General features: G+C 33.2%; 1 protein-coding gene across 4 annotated transcripts in view; it reads right to left on the reverse strand.

Moving 5' to 3' along the window:
* Nucleotides 1-25828, reverse strand: part of LRP1B (LDL receptor related protein 1B) — a 1910230-nt gene that overhangs the window by 234604 nt on the left and 1649798 nt on the right. For all 4 annotated transcript variants that reach the window (XM_045479681.1, XM_045479680.1, XM_045479683.1 and 1 more), the window contains exons 58-60: nt 23988-24110; nt 21077-21258; nt 11887-12086 (exon numbers count right to left, since the gene is read on the reverse strand). In XM_045479681.1, the coding sequence (XP_045335637.1) occupies nt 11887-12086; nt 21077-21258; nt 23988-24110 (505 nt within the window). The remainder of the gene's footprint in view (nt 1-11886; nt 12087-21076; nt 21259-23987; nt 24111-25828) is intronic.

Raw genomic sequence — 25828 nt, forward strand, 5'->3', positions numbered from 1 at the left:
GGATAGCATTCATCATGCTAAACAAGTGTATTCCTAGATAATATCTTTCTAATTTTGTATTTCAACTTATCTAGTTTAAATACTTAAGAACAAAATGCACAAATTACACAGTGTCCATCTTTTGTAGAGTTAAAATGTCATAGTTGGTGCTATAGGTAGAATATAATATTGGGATAATGGCAGATTAAGCAGTACTTTGCCCAATGGGTTAAAATAGAAATTTCACCAGAGATACACGCTCTCTCTTTTTCTTATATAAACATTAAAAAATTACTAAAAAAATCTTAGCAATATTTTTTATAGCAAAACAGGGTTCATAGAATACAACTACTAACCATCAAAATTACAGACTAACTTGAGCATTACTATTTTTTTTTCCTTTTGAGTATAAAGAATTTATGCATTGTTTGGAAGAAAATGCCCTAATAGTTGTCAGTGTATGACCAACTAGATTTAGAAATTTAATCTCTTAAAATTTTAAAGTAAACAATTATATTAGATAAAACATGAAATTCTGTCATTTTTTCTTTTTTAATGTATTTTAAGACTTGTACTGTCTGATTCTTGATGATATTATCCTAAGGCTCAAGTTCCTAAAATACTGCAAAATTATTCCAACGTTTTTATTGTTTTTAACCTTTTCCTATCTCTTTTATATCAGCCAGATTTCTTATTGCATATAGAAAATAAATTTTAAATGGTAATTGAAAAGAATAAATGAATTATTTACAGAAGTATGGGTATGGTCAGATACTGATGATGGATTTTTTTTTTTTTTTTTTTTTTTTTTTTTTTTGCTTAGGTCTGTTACCAGAACCTGGTGAAAGCTATGGCTAGTGGAAAAGAGCCATGCAATAAGAACAGTGGTCATTTAGTGGAGGAACTCAGCCACTGCCAAACCACTGTGGGTAAGCAAGAGGGAAAGGATATAAATAAATATTCCGAAGTCTTCCTCCATCCACATTCTAATCTCCTGTCAATGTTTCCCATGGATTCATTTCAACCTGAAGGCAGAAGATGACAGAGCCTTGGTGTTTCAGTCCACAGAGGTCTGCATTCTAGAACTTGGAACATGGCAAAGAAGTAAAGGTAGGCCAACTAGAACTCCCTCCAGGTAGTATTTCATATGTATATATATATATATATATATATATATATATATATATATATATCTCAATATATATGAAATATATTTACATTTTAAGTTTATTTATCTTGAGAGAGAGACAGAGAGGGCAAGCATGAACAGGGGAGGGTTAGAGAGAGAGGGAGAGAGAGAATCCCAAGCTGGTTTCATGTTGTCAGTGCAGAGCCCAGCGAAAGGCTCAATTCCAAGACTCTGGGATCATGACCTGAGCTGAAGTCGAGGGTCAGTTGCTTAACAGACTGAGCCACCCTGGCATCCGAAATGTACACACATATTTTTTATCTCTTATATCTCTTCCCAGATCAAAAACAATCAACGATACTCATTGCCTAGGCAGTACAGTACGAACTATTGAGCTTGATGAAAACACCATCTGTCTTCAGAAAAGAGGATCAGGATGCTCACTAATCCTCTATTCTGAGAGACCTTGATACTAACAATTTTCCCTCACACCATTCCAGAAAAATAATGTACAACAAGCTACGTAGAGAAGCTAGGACATAAATTAATGGAAGAGAGCATGAAAACAAACAAACAAACAAACAAACAAAAACAAAAGGATGAAATGAAAAAGAGAGAAACATTTAGCATTGAAAAAATGAGGTGAGATTAAAGTAAGGCTAAAGAAAATGTACGCTGGAAAACACACAATAAAATTAGATGATGAAAGAAAGTAGTTTAATGTGCCAAAGAACGTGGGAGATCCATGACAGTGGTCAGTAAGTGGGTGGATAATGGATTTTAGTTTATGAGAAGTGACAGAGAAGACTGGGTGGGTGGCAAAATGGCCACAGTCTACTAATTTCCAAAGCATGACTGCTGAGCCAGTAGCTGTAGCTACCAACACCCCATCAAAAAGAAAGTGCTTTATATAACCTTAGGGCCAAAGACATTTGTTCTTTGTCAGTAATTATGCATCCCCTTCAGTGTTATTGATTGCAGAATCCTCTTTTTCTTATAAGTACTTCCTCAGAACTATCTACAATAGGGTACGAAATGTTCCATTTAATATTTGCCTCCATGAGCACTTTTCCTGCCTGTTCTTTAACACAACCCTACTTAATGGTAACAGTATTATAAATAAAATTTCAGGCAAATGGGCCCAAAGTCCATTGTTTGAAATGAATAAAGGCATTAAGAAATGGCAAGAACACTAAGGTTAGCCAACATTTCCAAATATTATGATAGAATTTCAAAATTTACTTTTTCCAATATGAACACAATTTTTCAAAAAGTTTATCCATCAGTGAAACCTTGAAGGGAATAAAAAATAAATTTCTTCTATTTGGCATATGCCATAGTGCATACCAGATCTCAGCTGCTACTACCTGAGACTCTATAATATGAGGACATCTTTTAAACACTGATCAAATATCTAAACAACAGTTATATGTCCTTCCTTAATGAATTAGTGTATACTGGGACACTTAAATGTATACTTATTGAAATGAATGTAATATAGACGGAGAATATAGAAATTAGTGCTGTATTTAGAGCTCTTCTTTAAAGCCATTAGTAAGAGGCTAAAGGCATCCTTAAAGCCATTAGAGGCTAAAGGCATCCACTTCAAATAATACACACTTTCCATATAGATTAAGAATATGTGGTTTAATAAAACAACAACTTCCTCTCTCTCATCTCTCATCTATATTTTTTGAGGTGGGGGGGGGCGTAAGTGGGTGAGAGCCAGAGAAAGAGAGAATGAGAGTGAGAGAGAGAAAGTGGGGCTCCCCTGGGGCTTGTGTTTTAACTAAAGAGGAACTCATGTTCACCCGAAGCGGAACTCGAACTCACCGGATTTGGTACTCAAACTCACAAACTGTGAGATCATGACCTGAGTCAAAGTCAGGTACTTAAACAACTGAGCCACCCAGGCACCCTCTCTCATCTACATATTTTTAAGTTATTCATAATAGAAGGTCAAATATGGCCATTTCAATATTTAATACCTAAAAAGAGTATTTCTGTTAATGAATGTGAGTATTTATAGAGCAGACAATGCAAATTGTAGTACATTTATTTTGAAAACTAGACTCTGCCCATAAATATCAGCTCTTGACCAGGACACTGCTTTCCAGTCTCTAAACAAAGCAACATTGCTTTGTGCACTTGGTAAACATATAGTACTGTTGCTTTGAAAGGTTCTGAATTTTTCTGCTGGTGATACAAATCTTCATAGACATTTGGCAATGTGTTTTCAGAGGCGATTATCAGAACTAAATATAGGAGTTATGATAGCCCCCACACATGCACTAGGAATGTGTTTGTGAAGCTTAAAAAAAGGACTTTACCTATGGGACAGTTATCAATAGAGCCATTTACATGAGTTTACTATCTGGGTTTTGCAAATTCTTACAATTACAAATATGGTTCCAGAATAAAAAACAGAGAATAATGTAACATATTACAAGCATTTTAAAATGTGCTCTAGGTAGCCCTAAGAATAAGTAGGGGTAGGTGAAGTAATTGATAAAACAGTCTTCTCTCCCAGTTCCAACCTCAGCTAAATTCCTTTAAGAAATGTTAGAAAGTCATTTATTAAATAAAAAACCCCATTCTATAGATAAAAACATTGAACCATACTGTGGCAAAGCAACCTGCTTAGAGAGTAACCTGGAACAAAGCCAGACCTACTGATCCCCATACCCCACTGCCTCTTATTTAAGATGGATAAGATTTTTGAAAGTGGTTGAAAATTCATACTAGGGTAATACTTAAAATTTCCCATTTCAAAAAGTATATGGAATATATGTGGCATTTGCAAAATAATAATCTATTTAAACATATACACAATGTAAGGTAACATGTGCTATTCAAGGAACAAAACTGAAAGACATGATTGACACTGAAATTCTAAGACTTTTTAGAAATGGCAGTTAATTTCAATTTATTTTACTGTTTCAGGAACATTTCTATAGTAACTGAATTGTATTTTGCTCCCTTCCATTAACTTTTATTGTATTGTAAACAGCAGCACATCAACACCATTGGCATAAAATAGCCTGTGAAGTCTACTGTTTGCAATGGACTGTGAATGATAGAGATTTTTTTTTCCAAAAGTACTAAAATGAAATATCCTACCAAGAAAGAAACACTCTAGAATATTGTAAATTTGGAGAGTGGTGTTTATTAGATTCCCTTCCTTTTTTGGTTTCAGTGTGTATTTAAATATTCTACAGACCCAAATGCAAGAGCTACTGAGTTTCAAAATACATAAGCACAACATGCTACCATTGCTTTTTTCAGTGTTTTCAAAGTGACTTCTTAGAACAAAACCCTTCGTATATATATTTATGCTATTTCACCAGCAGCATGCTGAGACTGGGATTCCTTTTCCAACATTAATTAGATGATCACTGCATGGATTATGATTTGGATTTTTAAATCCAAACACAGAACTGCCCCCTCATAACACAAACTGGCTTCTCAGAGCAATAAACAAGCAATTGAGGTGGACTACAATATTGACACTTCAATGTAGGGTTCTTCAGGTCAAGGAATATAGAAATAAATGAGGAGCCATAGTCAACATAATTGCATGAATTTTTCAACAATCTGTCCACAGACTAAAAGACAGTTCAGTGATAAACTGTAGTTTGGAATCATAACCAACGATTCCTTTTCAGAGAAATTAGCAGTTATGAGTATGCATTTTTCCAGTATGCTGGATAAAATATGTATGTGACCAACTGAATTTACACAAGTTAAATCATTCTGGGATACAAAGAAGTATATTCTGATAAATATTTACTAGAAAAAATTAATTTTATTTATTTATTTGAATAAATAAATTGAAAAATTCACGGTCAAACATATCTTTTTCTTAGCTCACCCTATTGTTAATACTAATCACAAACTATTTTCAGCCTTTTTGTCAAGAAAATAGCTACCTCTCTAAGGTATCTCAACTTCAATGGCACCTGTAACAGAATAGGAGGAAAATGAAATCTGATGTCATGTAGTTTGATACAAGCAGTCAGAATGAAATTTTGTTCTAAAGACTAGAATTTTGTGGAATTTAATTTTCTTTCCTTAAATGGAAAACGAAATCTCTGAGCTGGGGTAGCTATGCAAAGTTATCGAAAAAATTTTTTCTCAGGAGATATTATATAACCTATTTCATAGATAGTTCATTCAGAGAAGGCTGTTACTTTTTAAAGTGCATGAAATCAATGACAAAAGATCTTTACTTTGGTCTCATTTCAGAAATTTGCAGCACAAATTTTGAAATAAGATCTAAATGTTTTTCTATAGGCAGAAGATACACTTAGTTTGGAAATAACAAACTGTAACATCAAAATGTCCCACTAAAGCAGGGTGTACATTTTTAAGCAACATTTTTATTCTCTTTACTATCCCAAATGAACTAGTACCTTTATTTATTTTTGAGAGACAAAGAGAGACAGAGCATGAGCAGGGGAGGGGCAGAGAGAGAGGGAGACACAGAATCGGAAGCAGGCTTTAGGCTCTGTGCTGTCAGCACAGAGCCTGATACGGGGCTTGAACTCACAAACCGAGAGATCATGACCTGAGCAGAAGTCAGATGCTTAACAGACTAAGTCACCCTGGTCCCTAAAGGTTTATTACTTCTTATCCAAAATCAAAGCCTAAAATTCTCCGAGGATTATTGCACTTTGAGACTGGTAGGAATCAGTCCCAAACATATATGCCTACAAGAATATTATTATGTATATATTTAGAATATTTTATTTTTATATAAAGACACTTATACATTTAAAAACTAAGCATTTCAATACAAGAATATTCTAAAATTATCTAATCTTTAACTAGATGTATTTTATATCTCAAGTGAAAGTAAGAAGAGAAAGAATCATTCAATTTCAATCTTTCTTCCAGATAAATTATCAGGTGTTCTGAAATGCTTTTTAGGGAAAGACACATTACATTAGAGGTTGTTTAATCATATCCTTAGAATTCCTCTTATGCTGACCCTTTTGTTAAAGTTAATGTACCTCTCATCAAAGCAGAGCTTTTCAAGAAGAATCTCTAAGTTATGCCTAATTTGGTACTTATTAAATTCCTTGTAAAATGGACAAATATATGTGATACTAATGTCATCAAAATTAGAAGTTCTTTTTCCCTAGATAAGTGCATAATATAAAATATTCACTTAATATTTGCACCTTGACCACCAATATTTCTGCTATTTTAGGCTTACAGATGCATCTCTCTCCTATGTTTTTTATCCAATTAACTTTTGAATGTAATACTTTATCCCCATTCCCACAGCTATAATCACTTCAAATATTTTCTCCTAAAATATTTTAACAGCCTCTAAATTGGTTGCTTTTCTAGGGTCTTTCATTTTCTATACTGTTGTCAAGTTTAATGACAGCACTCTTTCAGCTAAACACCATCAATGGCTCCCTATGACCTACAGAATAAATTCTAAATTATTTAGCATACAAGGTCTGTCACAATCTGGCCTAAATTTGCCCATGTTCATCTAGTGACATTATCTCCCTCTTATATAACTTCTAGTCATGGCCAAATTGTATAAACCCCATGCTGCTTCAAGACTCTATTACATCTTTGCACATGCTGTTCCCTCTGTGTGAAGAACCCTTTATACATTTCGCCATATGGAGAACTTGTACCAATATCTCACATATCTCAAAGATTCCCTTACTTCAGCAATAGCTTTCTTACTACTCCATGCATTTTCAAAATATTTTGCATATTCCTCTAACCCCAATCTAATTTATGTTTTTACTTGCATATCAGCATTTTCCATTATCACGAGTGCTTTTTTTTTTTTTAATTTTTTTTAACGTTTATTTTTGAGACAGAGAGAGACAGAGCATGAAGGGGGAGGGTCAGAGAGAGTCAGACACAGAATCCAAAACAGGCTCCAGGTTCCGAGCTGTCAGCACAGAGCCCGACGCGGGGCTCCAACTCACGGACCGCGAGATCGTGACCTGAGCCAAAGTCGGCCGCCCAACCGACTGAGCCACCCAGGCGCCCCTATTACAAGTGCTTTAAAACCACAAATGTATTCATCTTTGTAACTTGAGAGCCTAGCATAAGGCATGGCATCGAAAGAGCCATCAATATTTGTTGAATGAATACATGAATGACTGAATGGGCAGATCAAAAGGGAAGAAATCAAAAAACTAAAAAAAAAAAAAAAAAATGAACTAATGAATATTTGATTTAAATAAAACTCAGTCATCCAGGAGCATATATAATATTCTATGGCATCATTTTATTAAACCATATAAATATATAATTATTATAGTAAATGCTAGAAAAAAGATATACAGAGGCATTAGGAAGAGGTTCACAAGACTAAGATTGCATCTAGATGTGCCTAAGCTGGCAAATTGACTGTTTATTTGTTTATTTAATTTTGCAATGTGGTGTTTAGATTGGTAGGAAGGTGGGTTGGGGTAGAGGAGATAGCAGAGAAAGATAGATGGAAATTCTTAAGCAAATTGTAAGTCACATATACCATGGAGGTAATCGGATCTATTGTTTAAGGCATAGAATTCTGAATTTTTAGAATTTCTTAGGCTGGATAAGTAATAATTAAGTAATGTTTCATGTATGAAATTATTGAATGGTTAAATAATATGTTTGGAGGAAAAAAAAACCTGTCAGGGTTTAATTTTTCTCCATTATTAAGATTTGGCTTATCAAATGGAAGCCAAAATTCTGAAATTTCTCATATATCTTTCATATTCTCAAATTACTTTGTCATGACTGACATATCCCACTCTTAATAAGCTTCGGTCACACTCTCTAAGAATAAATGAGAACAATAACACTAGTCTAGTTAAGAGAATAAGAAAAGAGATCAGTGACCAAACTAATGGGAAAGTTACTATTGATGTCAAAGTCTCATTTTCCACCTCCAAATACACAATCAAGAAACCACAGCATTCTCTATGTCTTTACCAGGAAAGTGTGAGAAATATAAAATGCTACTCCCCTTCACAAACATGACAAATGAATGCCTCTTTTTCCACTGTTGTGGAATTAGCATAATTTAGGCTGCCTACAATGAGTAGCTCATTAGTAACTACTAGGTAATTGTTGGCTTACATTCAGTTATTGGCAGATGCCTGATAAGATGCTTAATGAATTTTTCATTAGTCTTTCTGAGAAAGCCTTCAGGAGAAAATACTTCTGATGGCATCAACTCTTTTACTTTCTTTTTCTCCCCTGGGCCTCCAAGTATTTTCAAAATCAAATTTTAAAATGTTGATAACATCATACCTGGGTATCTTTCAGCCAAATATTTTACTCTAATAAATATAGTGCTATTTCTCCCTGCTATATATGTCCTTCTACCCAAAGTCACCACGAGCACCATGATTGAAAGACGCTTCATTTATACATATTTAATTTTGTATTAAATTTTCAAAGCATTAGTCACCCACATATCTGACATCATTTTTAATAATGAATCGGGGATGGAATCAATAGTTTCTAACAGACAACATTTTTAACTACAATTTGTGTTCAAACACAAAGTCTCCAATGCAAATAGGCAAATATTTGATGCCGAAAATATGTTTTCAATATTCACTTATCTGACCAAAACTTGTTTAAATAATATTGTAAAGTGAACATTTTTAGTAGAAAGTAAGACATTCACAACAACCTAGAGCTTTACATAGATGCTAAAAATAAATGGGTTCCTAGTTACATGGGGAAAATACTGATTATCACAATAAAACTTTCAATTATATCATCTGAGGATGTTGCAGAACATTTCATTATTGATTCTTTGGAGAAGATATAACTGCTGAATGCTAAGTGTGATTCTGATTTGTCAACATTACTTTTGCTGTAATTAAAATCCTAAAGTCATCTTTAAATAATTCTTCACTCAAATTGCATCCTGATGAGTTTCTTTATCTCTATAATTGGATTGCCAACACCTAAATAAGTGACTCATCCAACTACACTGGTGATACCTCAATGTTCTTACCCTTAAAAAAGCACCTTGAAAAGCTTTCTGTCAGCAATGATAGAATAATATATTTGTTTAAACATCAACTGAGAAGAACTTAGGCAAAATAATTAAGTGGTATGACTTCAGTGACTTTTGTCTCCTTTATTTTTATTTGTTTACTTATTCATTTACTTTTAAACTCTGTGACTTGATCCTTCTGAGGACTGCACACTGGCACACATTTGCAAGGTCTCACCTGGCAATAAGATTATCAATAATCCTCTCTTATCATCTCCTCCCATTTCCCTCCACCCAGGGTGTTGTTCTAAGCTTACTGCCAGAGAAGAAAGCAGCCTGCTAAGCTAAACCATGCTACTGTGTGGGCTTTCTTTGGGACCTCTCTGTGAAGATAGGTCCCTCTTACTATTTGAAGATAAAAACACCTAATAACAAAAGTGATGTTAGGTCAATAAAGATGAATAAAAAGCCATCAATAAAAAGCCATTTGTCTTCCCTGACCTCAAACTGTCTTCAATCATCAAGACAGTATGGTACTGGCACAAGAACAGACACTCAGATCAATGGAACAGCACAGAGAACCCAGAAATGGGTCCACAAACATATGACCAACTAATCTTTGACAAAACAGGAAAGAATATCCAATGGAATAAAGACAGTCTCTTCAGCAAGCGGTGCTGGAAAACTGGACAGCGACATGCAGAAGAATGAACCTGGACCACTTTCTTACACCGTACACAAAAATAAACTCAAAATGGATGAAAGACCTAAATGTAAGACAGGAGACCATCAAAATCCTCAAGGAGAAAGCAGGCAAAAACCTCTTTGACCTTGGCTGCTGTACTTTCTTACTCAACATGTCTCCGGAGGCAAGGGAAACAAAAGCAAAAATGAACTATTGGGACCTCATCAAAGTAAAAAGCTTCTGCACAGCAAAGGAAACAATCAGCAAAACTAAAAGGCAACTGATAGAATGGGAGAAGATATCTGCAAACGACATATCACATAAAGGGTTAGTATCCAAAATCTATAAAGAACTTATCAAACTCAACACCCAAAAAAACAAATAATCCAGTGAAGAAATGGACAGAGGACATGAACAGACACTTCTCCAAAGAAGACATCCAGATGGCCAACTGACACATGAAAAAATGCTCCACATTACTCATCATCAGGGAAATACAAATCAAAACCACAATGAGATACCACCTCACACCTGTCAGAATGGCTCACATTAACAACTCAGACAACAACAGATGTTGGCGAGGATGCGGAGAAAGAGGATCTCTTTAGCATTGCTGGTGGGAATGCAAACTGGTGTAGCCACTCTGGAAAACAGTATGGAGGTTCCTCAAAAAATTAAAGTAGAACTACCCTAGTACCCAGCAATTGGACTACTAGGTATTTATCCAAGGGATACAGGTGTGCTGTTTTTAAGGGGCACATGCACCCCAATGTTTGTAGCAGCACTATCAACAACAGGCAAAGTATGGAAATAACTAAAATGTCCATTGGCAGATAGGTTGATAAAAAAGATATGGTATGTATATACAATGGAGTATTACTTGGCAATCAAAAAGAATGACATCTTTCCATTTGCAACTATGTGGATGGAACTAGAGGGTATTATGCTAAGTGAAATTAGTCAGAGAAAGACAAATATCATATGATTTAACTCATATGAGTACTTTAAGAGACAAAAACAGATGAACATAAGGGAAGGGAAGCGAAAATAATAAAAGAACAGGGAGAGGGACAAAACATAAGAGACTCTTAAATATGGAGAACAGAGGGTTGCTGGAGGGGTTGTGGAGGGTGGATGGGCTAAAAGGGTAAGGGGCACTAAGGAATCTACTCCTGAAATCATTGTTGCACTATATGCTAACTAACTTGGATGTATATTAAAAGATAAAAATAAATAAAAAATAAATAAAAAATTATCTTCTTCATTCTGGGAAGTGTCATCTTTAAACCCCTAAAGTATTTTGAGTGTTCGCCGGAATTATTTGTGGTTTCTGTTACATCCCTGTCATCTTTGTCTTCGTCATCATGTCCTTCTCCATTGCTCTTATGAATTCCCTCATCCTCAGCTATTTTTCTTTAAGACTTCCCCGTCATCCCTAATTCCACTGTTACTTTCCTCATATCTAAATGCTTCATTCATATCCTTTATACTGAGTTTTTTAATCTACTCAGAGTTATAAAAAATAGAAGTAAAGTATCTGTAGAATTTTATATTCATTCATATTCAAATAATTTTCTGTACGTTACTATAATTTGATGGCTGTTTTCCAGTTTAATTTTAGTGGCCATTGTTGATTAGATAACAATAAATTTGATCATGTATGCAGTAGAATTGATAACTTTTAAATGCTATTACTTCACTGTCTTTCGAGAACTATACTCTTATTTGGTATTTTTAAAAAACTTAGCCCTACCAGATTGCAATAATAATCTTATGTTTACAGGCATATAACCTTCTATCTCAATCCGTTAAGATTGTATGTATATATTAACTAAGAAAAATATTGTTCATTTACTGTAAAAACTACCTTGAAAGATATAATTAGAGAAAATATTGTCAATGACTTTTATACATGATTACAGAAGTTCTGAGTAAATATATCTAATTCTTATTTACCAATATTGTCATAAAGGAACATGATAATGTAATCTTAAGTTACAAAGTTAATTTAATGAGAAAAATTATATATAATGAATATATAAGCATGTACATATTTTCTAAATGAATAATGTACATACTGATAAAATACTGAGTCATTTGTGCTACTGGACCAACCTGTGTGTCTATGAGATCCATCCATGTTGCTAAATTCAATATGATTTTCATCAGCCCAGTAGAGTCTACGGTTGACATAATCTATAGTTAGTGCCATAGGTCTGGAAATCTTGGTTTCTATGACAACACTCTGATTGGTTCCATCCATTCCAACACGGCCAATGTGAGGATACTCACAGCAATCAATCCAATACAAATACCTAGGAAAAAAAATCAATAACAATTTTGTTTACAGACACTCAGGGAGTAAAACATCACATGATATTTCACTTATTTTCTCAGCTATTCCCTAGTTAATTCTTGGTATCTCTAAGAACTGTAACTTCTAAGAAGCATACCTTAATGCAAGCTTTTCTTATGATTTTTATTAAACAGATAGTACACTTTGAAATATCCATATAATTTTAAACATGTTTCCTTTAGCACACAAACCCATATATGTATATTATATAACACATAATATATCTGCAAGTGTTAACAAGGTACAGATCTCTAAAACTAACAGAGGTAAGCCTTCAAACTGCATCTGTAATGTTGGAGGAATAACACTATCTAGCTATATACTTTTTTCTTTTGGCTCATTACCAGTGAAAAATTCAAAATGATTTATGGAGGAGTACTTTATATTTTCCTGAATATGCATTGTTCAGTGTGGTAGCCTTTAGCTAATTGTGACTCTTTACATTTAAATTCATTAAAATCATATAAAATTAAGTAGACTGAATTGTTCCTCAGTCATACTAGCCACATTTCAAGTGCTAGATAATCATATGTTGGACAACATTGATTTCAATTATGTTATTGGAAGTTCTAGAGTAAGGTATTTCAGATAGTAGGGAAAAAAACAATAAAAGGAAGAAAATTATATTGCTACTAAAACTAATTGAGGTAAACATAAATATTGCATCCCATAAAATGTAAATACTATATAAGTGACAGGAATTACTGAGGAATTTCTATTTAATTAAACCCATTATTTTTTATCATAGTGGAAAAAGCCACTTTACGTTTTGAATATGTTCCTTCTCTCTATAATTCAAGATATGAGTTAGAGGATCTTTAATGTCCTTTTCACATTCCAACACTAAAACTGAAACTTACTAACCCAATTAGTTGCCCCAGACCCATTCTTTTCTTTTTAGTAAGTATAGACCCATGAACAATTAATTCTTCAAATTTGGAGAATGTATAATTAAAATAATATGGTATGAAAATTATTCTATATGGTTTATAACTGGCATATTTACTTTAAAATCAAAATTTCTTAAAGAAAACTTTTTCTCATACATTCTGACAGTGATAGTTATGTGTAGACATTTTAACCACACACTATAACAAAATAAAAGTTTTGAGGGAAAACCATTTATCAGATACTGGGCTAACATAAATGCTAATTGTAAGAAATATGGGCATTTTTGTGCTGACAATCATTTTGGGGTGTTCTGCATAAAGGCAGGGGATAATGGATTATAAAGACTTTTTAAAAGTTCTTTACTAGCCAAAATATCATTAAGAGTCCTAATTAAGCAGGGCAGTTAAAATGAGGAATATGTATCTATCTGGTAAGGACTAAATGAAAAGTAGATTCAAGAGCTGAGATTCACAGAGAGCTCTGAGAGTGAGAATTTAAAAGCAAATTTGAATCTGGAAATACAACAGTGAAGTTTGTATAAGATGATACTGGAATTGCTAGCCAATGCTTATGTATATCTATGTAGTTCTGCACAAATTGAAAACCTCAAATCATCAAATAATACTAGATATCAAGCCTTTCAGAAATGGATTAAGTGTACTTCTTAAATCTTGAATTATTTTAAGTTATTTAAATCTTGAATTATTATACTTTTATTTATAAAGCAAACATATGTCAGCAAACACATTGTGTCTAGAAAACCACACAATATATTTCTTTCTAGTAAATTTATGGAGGTACACCTCGCTGTCTTGTTGAAGATAATGGCAGTATAGATAAAGGGGAAGAAACTGAATCAGAAAGAAGTAAAAATGCAAAGACAGTTTATCTCATTGAAATCAGAACATTCCTCCTTGCCTTACTGACTCTGAATCTTGGTAACACTAACATAGCAATTTTTTTTCCCTAATAGATGATATCATATGCCAGCTTCTCTCAACCATGTTAGATATGACCAAATATATTTGGGCTTCTATACAACCATGATGTTTTTGAGACTAAATATAAGCAAATAAAAATTTAAAGCAGTATTGCAATAACTTCTTTAACATTAAAAAGAACATGCCAGTTGGGACTTAATTAGAGGCAGTATTCATATTTCTATTTAGCTCTTTACTCTACATGTGTTTGCATTATAATTAAAAAAACATCCCAAAAGTAAAAAAAAAAAAAAAAAAAAAAAGAGAAAAAAAAGAAAAGTTTGCTCCATCAAATGTTATCAATAAAGTATTGCAAACTACTGAATGTGAATAATAATGTTTTTGAAGTCATTAAGTAAATTATGAATTCCAAATGGTCAGACCTCCATATAATGGCAATTTAAAATTTTTATTTGTAATCTGAATTTTTTTTTTCTTTTTGGCTAGTCTTATCGCCACCTTGAACCAAGATACCAAGAATAGGAAGAGCACATTTCATGGAGTCTAACGTCTGTTACATCAGTCCCAGAAAACTCTCTAACAGCTCTCATCCTAAATTCCTGTCCTTGCCATTCAAACTCTCCTTTTTTAGGCACAAACATACTTCTTCCAGTTACTCCCCACCATTAAAAAATGTCTAGGGCATATCTAGGTGGCTCAGATGGGCATCTGGGTGGCTCAGATGGTTAAGCACCTGATTCTTGATTTCGGCTCAGGTCATGATCTCACTATTAGTGAGTTCAAGCCCTGCATTGGGCTCTGTGCTGACACTGTGGAGCCTGCTTGAGATTCTCTTTCCCTCTCTCTCTGCCTCTCCCTTGCTTGCACTCTCTCTCTCTCTCAAAATAAATAAACATTAAAAATATATATTTAAAAATGTGTCCGTTCAGCTCAAGTTGGATTATTTACAGTCCCACATTTTCACTTCTGTGTTTCCATGAGATCACTGGCCCTTCTCCTTCCCCTTCAATTATATAGATCTTCTCATTCAGACATAATTTGCTTTGCCCTTCTATTATCCACAAATTCTTCCCTGATCAATGTTACTTCACATTTTTCAAGATGGTTACAAGATTGTGAAATGCTTTGTTAAACAAAGTAAGCATCATCTTTTTTATCGTGAGAGCCTTTAATATGCTTTAATCTGACACAGTGACTCTCTCAGAACTATAGTGTCCCTTTATCACATAGTCTTGGGCGATAGCATTTATTTTCCTAGTAAACAGAAAACAGGAAACAAACTTTGGGAAACTGTGTTTTAACTTTTCTGTCCTACAGAATTACTTTTTTTTTTTATTGCATGTATAATTGAACAATGTATATATTGTAAACATAGGAACCCCCAAGGCAGTAATGATGTAGATTCTCAGGTCTCCTAATCAGATCAGAGAATCTATCTCAATAAGTCAGCGGGTGTAACAACTGTAATAAACCCAAGAGCCTTTTTTTTTTTCCTGAGAGAGAGAGAGAGAGAGAGCGAGCATGAGGGAGAGGGAGAATCCCAAGCAGGCTCCACGCTCTGCACAAAGCCCTATGAGGGGCTCAATTACACAACCCTGGGATCATGACCTGAGCCAAGATCAAGAGTCAAAGGCTCAAATGACTGAGCCACCCAGGCACCCAAGCCCAGAACCATTTTTAAGTAGATTGAGAACATATTTTGAAACAATAATTTGTTGAGGCAATATTATGTACCAGATACTTCTTAGAATTAGAACACCGAGATAAACAGATATGATTTTTGTGTTTAAAAATCTCTCAGTGAATACAATGGTGGTAGATGTAAAACAAATGAAAACAATATTATGATAAAACTATTTTACTATGGAGGCACAAAAGACGGAATAATAATTTTACTTAGATGGAAGAAAGCATGAAAGAAATCTCGTGCTCACTGATAGTTCTTTGAAACATAAATCTTGTTTTCATAGCTATCTTAAGATAAGAATAATCTTTATCTTTTTCAGATTTTAGAACAAAGTATAACTAAATTGACGATTTTAATGCTGTAACAGATCTTAAAGATAATGTAGCCTAATACCTTCATTTTACTGATAAACTGAGACCATATAAGATTATGTGTGTTGTCATAGTCTACTATGATACAGTTTAAACAAGGGCTCAGCTCTCTAGATTTATAGACTAGCTTTTTCTCTAAGAAGAACTATGTAGAGTCCTAAGGAAATGAATTCTAGAAACGGATTAATTGGGTTCAGATTTCAGGTCCACATATTACTAGCTATGTGAGTCAGGACACTTTAATTAGTCTCCATGAGCCTGTATTTACTCACATGTTGAAAAGAAAAATAATAATATTAGTTCCCTAATAATTATAGGGAAAAATTTAGAAAACTGATAAGCATGGAGTGTTTAGCAAACATTAACTATTATTATTCATCTGTACTAGATATGTAATATATATCACATAAATGTGTACACTTTCTGTATATTGGTTTTATTTAATAGGTTATTAATAGGTTATTGAGTTTGGTTAATAGGTTACCTGTTGCATCCAGATTGTGTGTATAGTATTACATGATTTTTCTGGATTTTATGTTATTACATGATTTTTTTATTTAAGTACTTATCAACCAAAAGAATATATTCTATTGCATGGAAGAAAAGTATAGTTTAACTGTATTCAGGTATAAATGCGTCTTGACGGACACAGGATTTCTCTCTTCTTATGGGTAGCTACCTTCTGATGGCTAAATTTCATTTCCTTTTCCATACTTAAGCCCTATTACTATACTTTTTTTTCAAGTTTTTCAGTAAGTCTGTACTAGTGTACTGGTATTTTCAACACCTGAAATTCAACTTCTTAAAAACTAGCTGAGTACAAAATTTTTTGTAAATAATTAAAGCTGAAAAATGAAAACTTCAGTGAAAGTATCAAAAGAGGAGTTCTAAATCTCACCCATATGGTAGGTAATGTTTACCTAAGATCACATCTGAAAAACCTCAGCCCCAAAAATATCTATTCTGTAAGTTATAACAAAGCGTGAACATACACAACAATGCCAGCTGTAACCATAACAACAGACTTCTGTGGTTCCTGAGGATGTCTTTTATAGTTTAATGAAATACACTGCATTTCTTTAAAGCAAATTAAAGTAGAAGTCTACTCAGTTTTTACTGTTTTCCCCCCAAAATTTAGGGAATATACTCAGAGACAATTCTTCCAACTGCAATTGTTTATTTGAATTATAATTTTTTATATTCATTTCCTGTATATTTTGACTAAATATACGAATATAGGTTTAAAAATTGGTAGGGAAAGGATGGTTTTATGTGGCTGTTTATTTTAATAAAATATTTGTTTCCCCACAGAAATCAGAAACTGAGTTTTCATTCCTGGTATACCTTTCCTTCCCTTACAACAAAAGTTCCCTTATGACTCTTGTCCTTGAAACATGCAGGTTATTTACATACCGATGTATTGGTTTGGGCAACGATGCAGGTACAATGTCCCTGTAGCTATAACCCTATTTGCTGTGTATATCCAGTTGCACATTTATTATTTCCTTTTGCAGTGAATTTAACAACTTCTGTATTAGGCACAAAAAATGATCAAGCCATGGCCCTTTTGCTAAAAGAACTCATTTTCTAGATGGAGAGATAAATATTTATACCAATAATAGTCATATATACACCTGAAATTAATATAATATTTTATGTCAATTATACCTCAAAAAATAAATTAAAAAAAAATTTAAAGTCATATAATGGAATGTGTTCAATATGTAGGGTCTTCTTAGCCAGAACTGGGGAAAGTTTCACATAGCAACAGATATTTTCTGCTCTTGTTGGAAAAACAGAAAGTTATTCCAACTAGAGGAAAATAAGAAGGGCATTCTACGAAGAAAGAATGACATAAGGCAAGATACAGAAGCATAAAATGTGTCCTTTCCAAATTTATTTGCACTATCATTACCTACATTGGCAATAATCTCTTCCAATCACAAGTTCTTTAAAGTCCTCTTTGCTTTCCAAGAGAGCTTACTTATTCTTTTGGTCTGAAATACCTCCTGCTCTGAAGGCACTGCATCACTGGCTAATTCTTACTCCACTAGTTTTATCTAGGAAGGTTCTCTGATTCCAGTTGAGATAAAAACATTTTCCATTTCCCCCCCTATTTTTATAAACTTAAAAAAAACGCATTGTATTATAATTATTTATTTACCTACCCACTGAACCGTGAAACACCTGGAGATAGCACTGTGCCTTTTATTTTTATACTCCTACCTAGAGCACTGCCAGATGTACACTAAATGTTAAAGAAATGTGAGTTGAATAAATGAATGGGTACATTAATTTTCTGTTAACTAGTCATATCACACATTCACTTTATTGTCTATCATAATGGTCTTTTGCTATGTGATTACCTGAAATAACATGTTAATCATCCAAAAAGATATAATAATGCTCAGTATGGCTTTAATATTATATTTTCTATTCTACTTTAAAATGTGTATGTGTGTGTATATTTTTTTCTGCATAAACAACTTATAAATATTGATGTAAATAATATTAATTGCCCCAAACTTACGATAAATTAAAACAGTAATTCTCAAACTAAACCAGACAACAGAATGATTAGGATAATTGGATCTCAGCTGAATTTCAATATAACAACCAGGAAGATGATCTGTCTACTTGTATCTTCTTTACCATTCTTACTTAGTAACTACCATATCCAAATTGATATTGTGACCATTGGGATACTATTATTTAAAAAATATAATATTTATTTATTTTTGAGCGAGAGAGAGAGAGAGAGAGAGAGAGAGCGCAGGAATAGGGGAGGCGCAGAAAGAGAGGAAGACACAGAATCCAAAGCAGGCTCCAGGCTTTGAGGTGTCAGCACAGAGCCTGACACAGGGCTTGAATTCACAGACCTCACGATCATGAGTTACTTCATTACATTAGTCCAGTGATCTTTACTCTCCTGTAAACAAATCCTTGCCTTACTCCTCACTAAATATCAGGACAGAAATCACATTTCTCCAGGAAACAGAGGCCAGTAGTATTGGCAAATTCAAAACATGAATAAATTGCAATGTTATTCTGATGTGGAAAGGTACAAGGGGATTTTTATTACATAATATTACAATATAAGTTGATATATTTTGAAGGAGAATTACACAATATTTTAGACAGTTATGGAAACTTCACCCTGAAGCTAGTCTCATAAAAACTAAAATCCAAGTTGTCCTATTGTCTCACTCTGGGGAATGAGAAAAACAGAATGAACAAAAAGGTGTCATTAAATTTTACGTGTTAAAATAGGTAGCTTTAATTGTTTCATAAGAAGATGCCATTTTTATCTGTTTCTTTTTGTTATAATGTGGCATATCCATATCATAATAAAATATTATCCAAAATTGAAATCAATGGAGTCTTTCATAACATTTACAATAATTTAGTACTTCACCGTTTTAACTGACACTTTTGATGGATGGGTTTATGTTAACGACAACTTAAGGCTGCTTTTGGTTTACAGGGTAATAATACCTGTAACTGGGAGAAATAAAACTTAAAGCTAGACTCAGCTATGTTCACTAGGCTAGGACAGTTTTTGTTTTATAACAAGTAAATTCCACAAAACTATTATGACCTACAGGTAATGTTTGTTTAATATGAAGCATCCTAAAGAGTATGAAAGGAAAAACTATTCAGCCATACTGATTTTGAAGAAAAAGGCAATGTTTTGAACATGCTAAAATAAATATCTTCTGATAAAATATTGAAGGAATTAAAGTATTCACATTCTTATAAATGAATGATGATAATAGTCAAACTTATTACATCTGGTCATTATTTCCTGAAACATATTAAAAAAAGACTCTCTTGTGATTCTGTTTCGATTAAAATAGAATTGACATTCTTTTGAATTTTCTGTTGCTATGGTAAAGAAAATACTTTAAAAGTTAAAAAGTGGTACATAATTATACAGCAAAAAGTTAAAAGTTGCACATTACCTTGGAAACAGAAGAGTATCTACAGTACAAGGCTTCTCCTATTAGGTACTGCTTCTACCCAAAGTGTTCAAACTTAAGATATAAAATACACTTTGATATGATCACATTGCCAAATATGAATATAAAGGACCAAAAAACATAGCTACAACCTATTAGCAAGAAACAATGTCTAATTGTTGAATATGGTATGATACAAGCAGTGATTTCATGAAAGTATTAAGTAAAATTAATTTATATAGCAGAAAATTTAGAGCACTACAGTTATAATACTTGTTACTGTGAATGTGTCCTATTTTTAAAAATAAAATTTTCTCTACATTTGCTATTTTAACAGGCATGTTGAGTAGGTTGAACTTCTACAGAGATCATTTTGGAGTATATAAGCACTCTAAATTATAGTGCAAAAAAAGAAAAAAAAAGGAAAGGCATGCCTTCTCTAACTACCAAAAAAACATAATTAAAAGTGAATGATAATGGTCATAATCCATAAAACTTTAGCAGGCATACACCTAACTTTGACACCTAAACTCTGACACCTTAATGCGTGTTCATCCCTCACCTGGAATCTCCAGCCTGCTGGCTTTAATCCTTATAATGACTTGTTCTCCTTTCTCACAATGAAATGCAACTGACACACAGCTCCAGTATGAATCATTCTCAATATTTCCACTATACTATCCTTTTTGAGTGCACAGATAATGCACCTGGTTACTTATTATCCATGGATACTACTTATGTGTCTTGCCCTAAAGTGGTACAGGAATTACATCATCCATATTTGGACTACCACAGTCGTTGCTTTGCTCCAACACTTAAAGGCAATAAATCGAGAAATCTGTATGTTTTAATTTCTGATGTATTAATTAGAAAAATAGTTGTTTAAAACTTTTAAAAATACCTGCTGTTAAATCTCATCATTTCAAATGTTTTTCTTTCTCACTGTGAGAGTCACATTTCTATTTTTGACTTCTCAATAAGAATGTCTACACATTACATTTTATATTGGTTTTCATGTTAAAACCTACAGAATGAGATTTACCACACTGAATGTAACCCACAGTTTCAATCTTTAATTTAAGATTCTCAATGTTACAAACCCAGCTCGAGGATCTAAAGACAGGTCCCTGGGGAACTTCAGCTTTTTGCTAACGAGTATAGTAGGGTACAAGCCATTGAGCTTGGATACTTCAATGATCCTTTTTTCTGTGTCAGACCAATAGAGGTTTTTTCCAATCCAATCGACAGCAAGTGCGTTGGGAACAGCTGTGTTATGCACTACCTAACAAAATAAGAATTTAAAAGGTTAACAATGTAAATACCTACAATAAGCACCGAATAATTGCTTCTTGATTTTTACAGAGATTATAGAATTCTATTTAAACATTAGAAACGGAATTTAGAGAAGCATAAGACATAGAACAAATTTACCCTAATAAAATTACTTGTTTGTGATGTGAGAAATTACCTAATATGTAATCAGTCCCTGAAAATTACATATGGATTTAAGAAGTAAACACCAAAATAAAAAACTGTTGGACAGTTGCAGAGTTGCACATTTTTGTTATACTTGTCTTCTAAAAATTAGGGGCAAAACTTCTATCACATATAGATACATACACACAGAATTATTGATATTATTAACCTTTAACAGATTTTGGGGAAATACCAATAGCATTCTCTACTCTCCCAACTGGTTATGCTCTATTTAAATTATCTACAACAAGATAGAAAATGTACATTTGAGAACATACACTATTTTAACCTAACCAAAGGAAGTAAATTTCATACAACTGCTATGCTTGATTCTAACCCATTACAATATCAACTATAATAAGAATATAAGCTTTGTATGTACAAATATGATGCATATAAAATAACCCAAGATTCTTGGTCTATATGATTACTATTTCTGAGTCCTCAGTTTTTTCAGGATTCTGTGATATGAGAAACTGAAAGTTGGGGCTGTACAGAAGCCAATGGTCATATAATTAGAGGAAATAAAACAATATTGAAAGTTTATACTTATCCTTTCACTAGTGTTATCAATAGTGAAGATATCTAAATCTAGATCTAGATCTAGATCTAGACCTTTTATGTCTTGCCCTAAAGTGGTACAGGAATTATATCATCCATATTTGGACTACCACAGTCGTTGCCTTTGCTCCAACACTTAAAGGCAATAAATTCGAGAAACCTGTATGTTTTTAATTTCTGATATATAGATATATACACATATACATATGACAACATGGTAATTTTCGGCAACCAATGGTATTGATCTACTGTATTGAATTGCAAGACATCTTTTCTTCTTTCTCCCATATTCCAATTTTACAAATTTGGCATGGCTGAAAATTTACATTGTCATCCGTGAATTAGTGAATTAGAAAATCACTAATAAGAAAATCAGTGAATTAGTAATCCCAATAGGAAAAAAAGATTCATTTGTTACCCTATATTATGACATTATTTATTTATTTTTTTTTTTTTTTTTTTTTATTTTTTTTTTTTTAAAATTTTTTTTTTCAACGTTTATTTATTTTTGGGACAGAGAGAGACAGAGCATGAACGGGGGAGGGGCAGAGAGAGAGGGAGACACAGAATCAGAAATAGGCTCCAGGCTCCGAGCCATCAGCCCAGAGCTGGACGCGGGGCTCGAACTCACAGACCGCGAGATCGTGACCTGGCTGAAGTCGGACGCTTAACCGACTGCGCCACCCAGGCGCCCCAATTATGACATTATTTAAAGTAGTAATAGGTTAGTGGTGGCAAGATATTAGTTATTCCTTTAAAATATAAGGGGCGCCTGGGTAGCTCAGTCGGTTAAGCGTCCGACTTTGGCTCAGGTCATGATCTCGTGGTTCGTGAGTTCAAGCCCCGTGTGGGGCTCTGTGCTGACAGCTCAGAGCCTGGAGTCTGTTTCAGATTCTGTGTCTCCCTCTCTCTCTCTGACCCTCCCCATTCATGCTCTGTCTCTCTCTGTCTCAAAAATAAATAAACGTTAAAAAAAATAAAATATTAAAGTATATTCAAAACATATAAAGGTAATTAAAATTTTAAATGTCTTATAAAAATATGATCAAGCTTGGGTAATGTTATTTTTATAGTTTTTATATACATTTTCAAAGAATTAAAAAAGAAAAATCCATTTCCTTATCTATGTCACATACTGATATTTATAAACTATCAGTTTATACATAAATACCTAAAGTTTATACATAAATACAATCATTACAAATCACCTGAGCCCAACCTAATGGTTGCTCTGGCACTGCATATACACATTTTAAGATTTTATTAATATTTTTGAAATTTATTGCTCCCAATAAAATTTGTGTATGATATTATAGATGGTTACAAAAAAGTTAAGGCAATTGTGGGTTCTATAATACTTGAATTGAAGTGTCTTTATAATATATTTTACTGCATATATACAGTGCAAGTAATTTTATTTTAAAACTCAATATAACACAGAAAAGGAGCCAAGTAGCTCATATCTAGAATGTGATATGTATTTAATTATGATACTGTCTAATCAGAACATTCATGATTTTATAAAAATGCATTCAATTATTTCCAATATGGGAGGTTAATTTTAATAGTGCTGTAATTTCAATCTACAGTCTAGTAATTAATTTTTTCAATCATAAATTCTCAGACTCAACTTTCCCCTTTTATATAAGCAATACAATTGAAACTCAGGCACTAATCATTCAAGCCAAAAGCATCCCTCACATTTTCTAGGGCTGTGAATAAGGTTCCGAATGTTATTTAGTCAATTTTATTTTTATCTTATTGCAAGTAACAGTGTTATAATGAAACATACGGATTAAAAAGCCTCATATTTCATATTTAAAGTATGTATTAACTTGCACTGTACAAATGTGAAATTCAACCCAACCTAATGCATTTTATGATTTGTATCATTACCATCAAATAACATTTTCTATTCAAGTCAGCTATACCAATAAAATATTCAATAATCCTATCATTGTAACATCTAGTTACCTTAATATCACTTCCATTTAAACACATTCTATTTATGCGGCTGCCATTGGGTCGGCTAGAATCAATCCAATAGATGAATTCTTCTCTGTAATCAAAGTCTATAGCAATAACATTGTTTAACCCCTAAAAATAAAAAAGGATATGTTTGAACAATAGTTAATAGAAATTATTTTTAAATGTCTTAGGAATTCATAAGAATCACTATCTCTCGGGGCGCCTGGGTGGCGCAGTCGGTTAAGCGTCCGACTTCAGCCAGGTCACGATCTCGCGGTCCGGGAGTTCGAGCCCCGCGTCGGGCTCTGGGCTGATGGCTCAGAGCCTGGAGCCTGTTTCCGATTCTGTGTCTCCCTCTCTCTCTGCCCCTCCCCCGTTCATGCTCTGTCTCTCTCTGTCCCAAAAATAAATAAACGTTAAAAGAAAAAAAAAAAAAGAATCACTATCTCTCTTTGAACCTAGATAGTTATAGTTATGACAATGAAAAGCATTTGTGACCAATTCTTTTTAAAAGCATCTTATCTTTACATTTCTCTATACCACACATTTAAGATGTTGTAAAATTTATTTGAAAATATTTTCCAAGTAGGTTTCAAAATTTTTGGAATGCTTATAAAGATTAGGCCCTGTTGTGGGTAAACAAACAAATATATATATATATATATATATATATATATATATATATATATATATATATATATATATATGTATATAGTAAAGTGAAAGACTCTCACTTTAGGTTAATGTTAAATAAATATGAATTTAATGTCATTATTGTCTGTTCTGTAGAGTAACCAGAAAAGAGCATACACCTAAATTCGCAACAGAAGATCACAGAAGATTTAAGATGAGCTTCAGATAGTCATCTGATGAAAGTCAGAAAAGAAGGTTTAGAAACCAATTTGTCCAAAATATGTCTTGTCAACAACATAAATTAGCTGCCTTGTTGTTGTTGTGGTTGTGGTTGTGGTTGTGGTTGTGGTTGTTGGGTTTTTTTCTTCTTGAGACCCTCTAGCCAACATAGTGCCATATTAGAATTTAAAAGTTATAACCTTAGGTGAGTATTTGACCAAAGAGGAACTGAGTAGCCAACATGTTTTTATCCTACATGGATATACGAGGATATGCCTGCCTTCAGACTCTTGGTTATGCATTTTTTTAACAAGTAACAAAACTTAACACGAATTCAACTGATGGATTTCTGGATGCCCCAGTTTTTTGGTTTGATAGTTGTGCCTTTTGACTGATTTAACAATTGTACATCAGGATCTGGGAATCTTCTTAGGTGCTGAATAATTCAAACAATTCCTGAGGGGTTAATTTAATTCTGACCTTTTGTTAAGGCTCATATATTACTACCCTGATGGAGTAACAAAACTTGGATCAGGATTTCCATTGTGTTAACTCATTTTAAGGCTTGGATAGTCTGTTAATTTATAAATATTATATATTAAAAATATATGATGGAGGGGAAGTGGGTGGGGGATGGGCTAAATGAGTGATGGATATTAAGGAGGGCACCTGTGTTGAACACTGTGTATTATACACAAGTGATAAATCACTAAATTCTACCCCAAAAATCAAAATTATGCTATATGTTAACTAGCTAGAATTTAATAAAAAATTGAAAAAAAAATGACACTATAGACACTTGGCAAAGCCCTAAGAGATCATCACCATATCTTTATATCTGTTGTAAGATTATATGTATATATTTATCCTAAAATTGTGATTAAGTCTCAAATTGTTTTGGGGGTCATTTATGAGTAGCTGTAGTCCTATAGGTTAAGGAATAGCACCCTGAGGGAGATGCGCTGTTTGGTTTGGGGAGGAGGGAAAGGAAAGAT

This window comes from Leopardus geoffroyi, chromosome C1, assembly GCF_018350155.1.
Source record: "Leopardus geoffroyi isolate Oge1 chromosome C1, O.geoffroyi_Oge1_pat1.0, whole genome shotgun sequence".
Lineage (NCBI taxonomy): Eukaryota > Metazoa > Chordata > Mammalia > Carnivora > Felidae > Leopardus > Leopardus geoffroyi.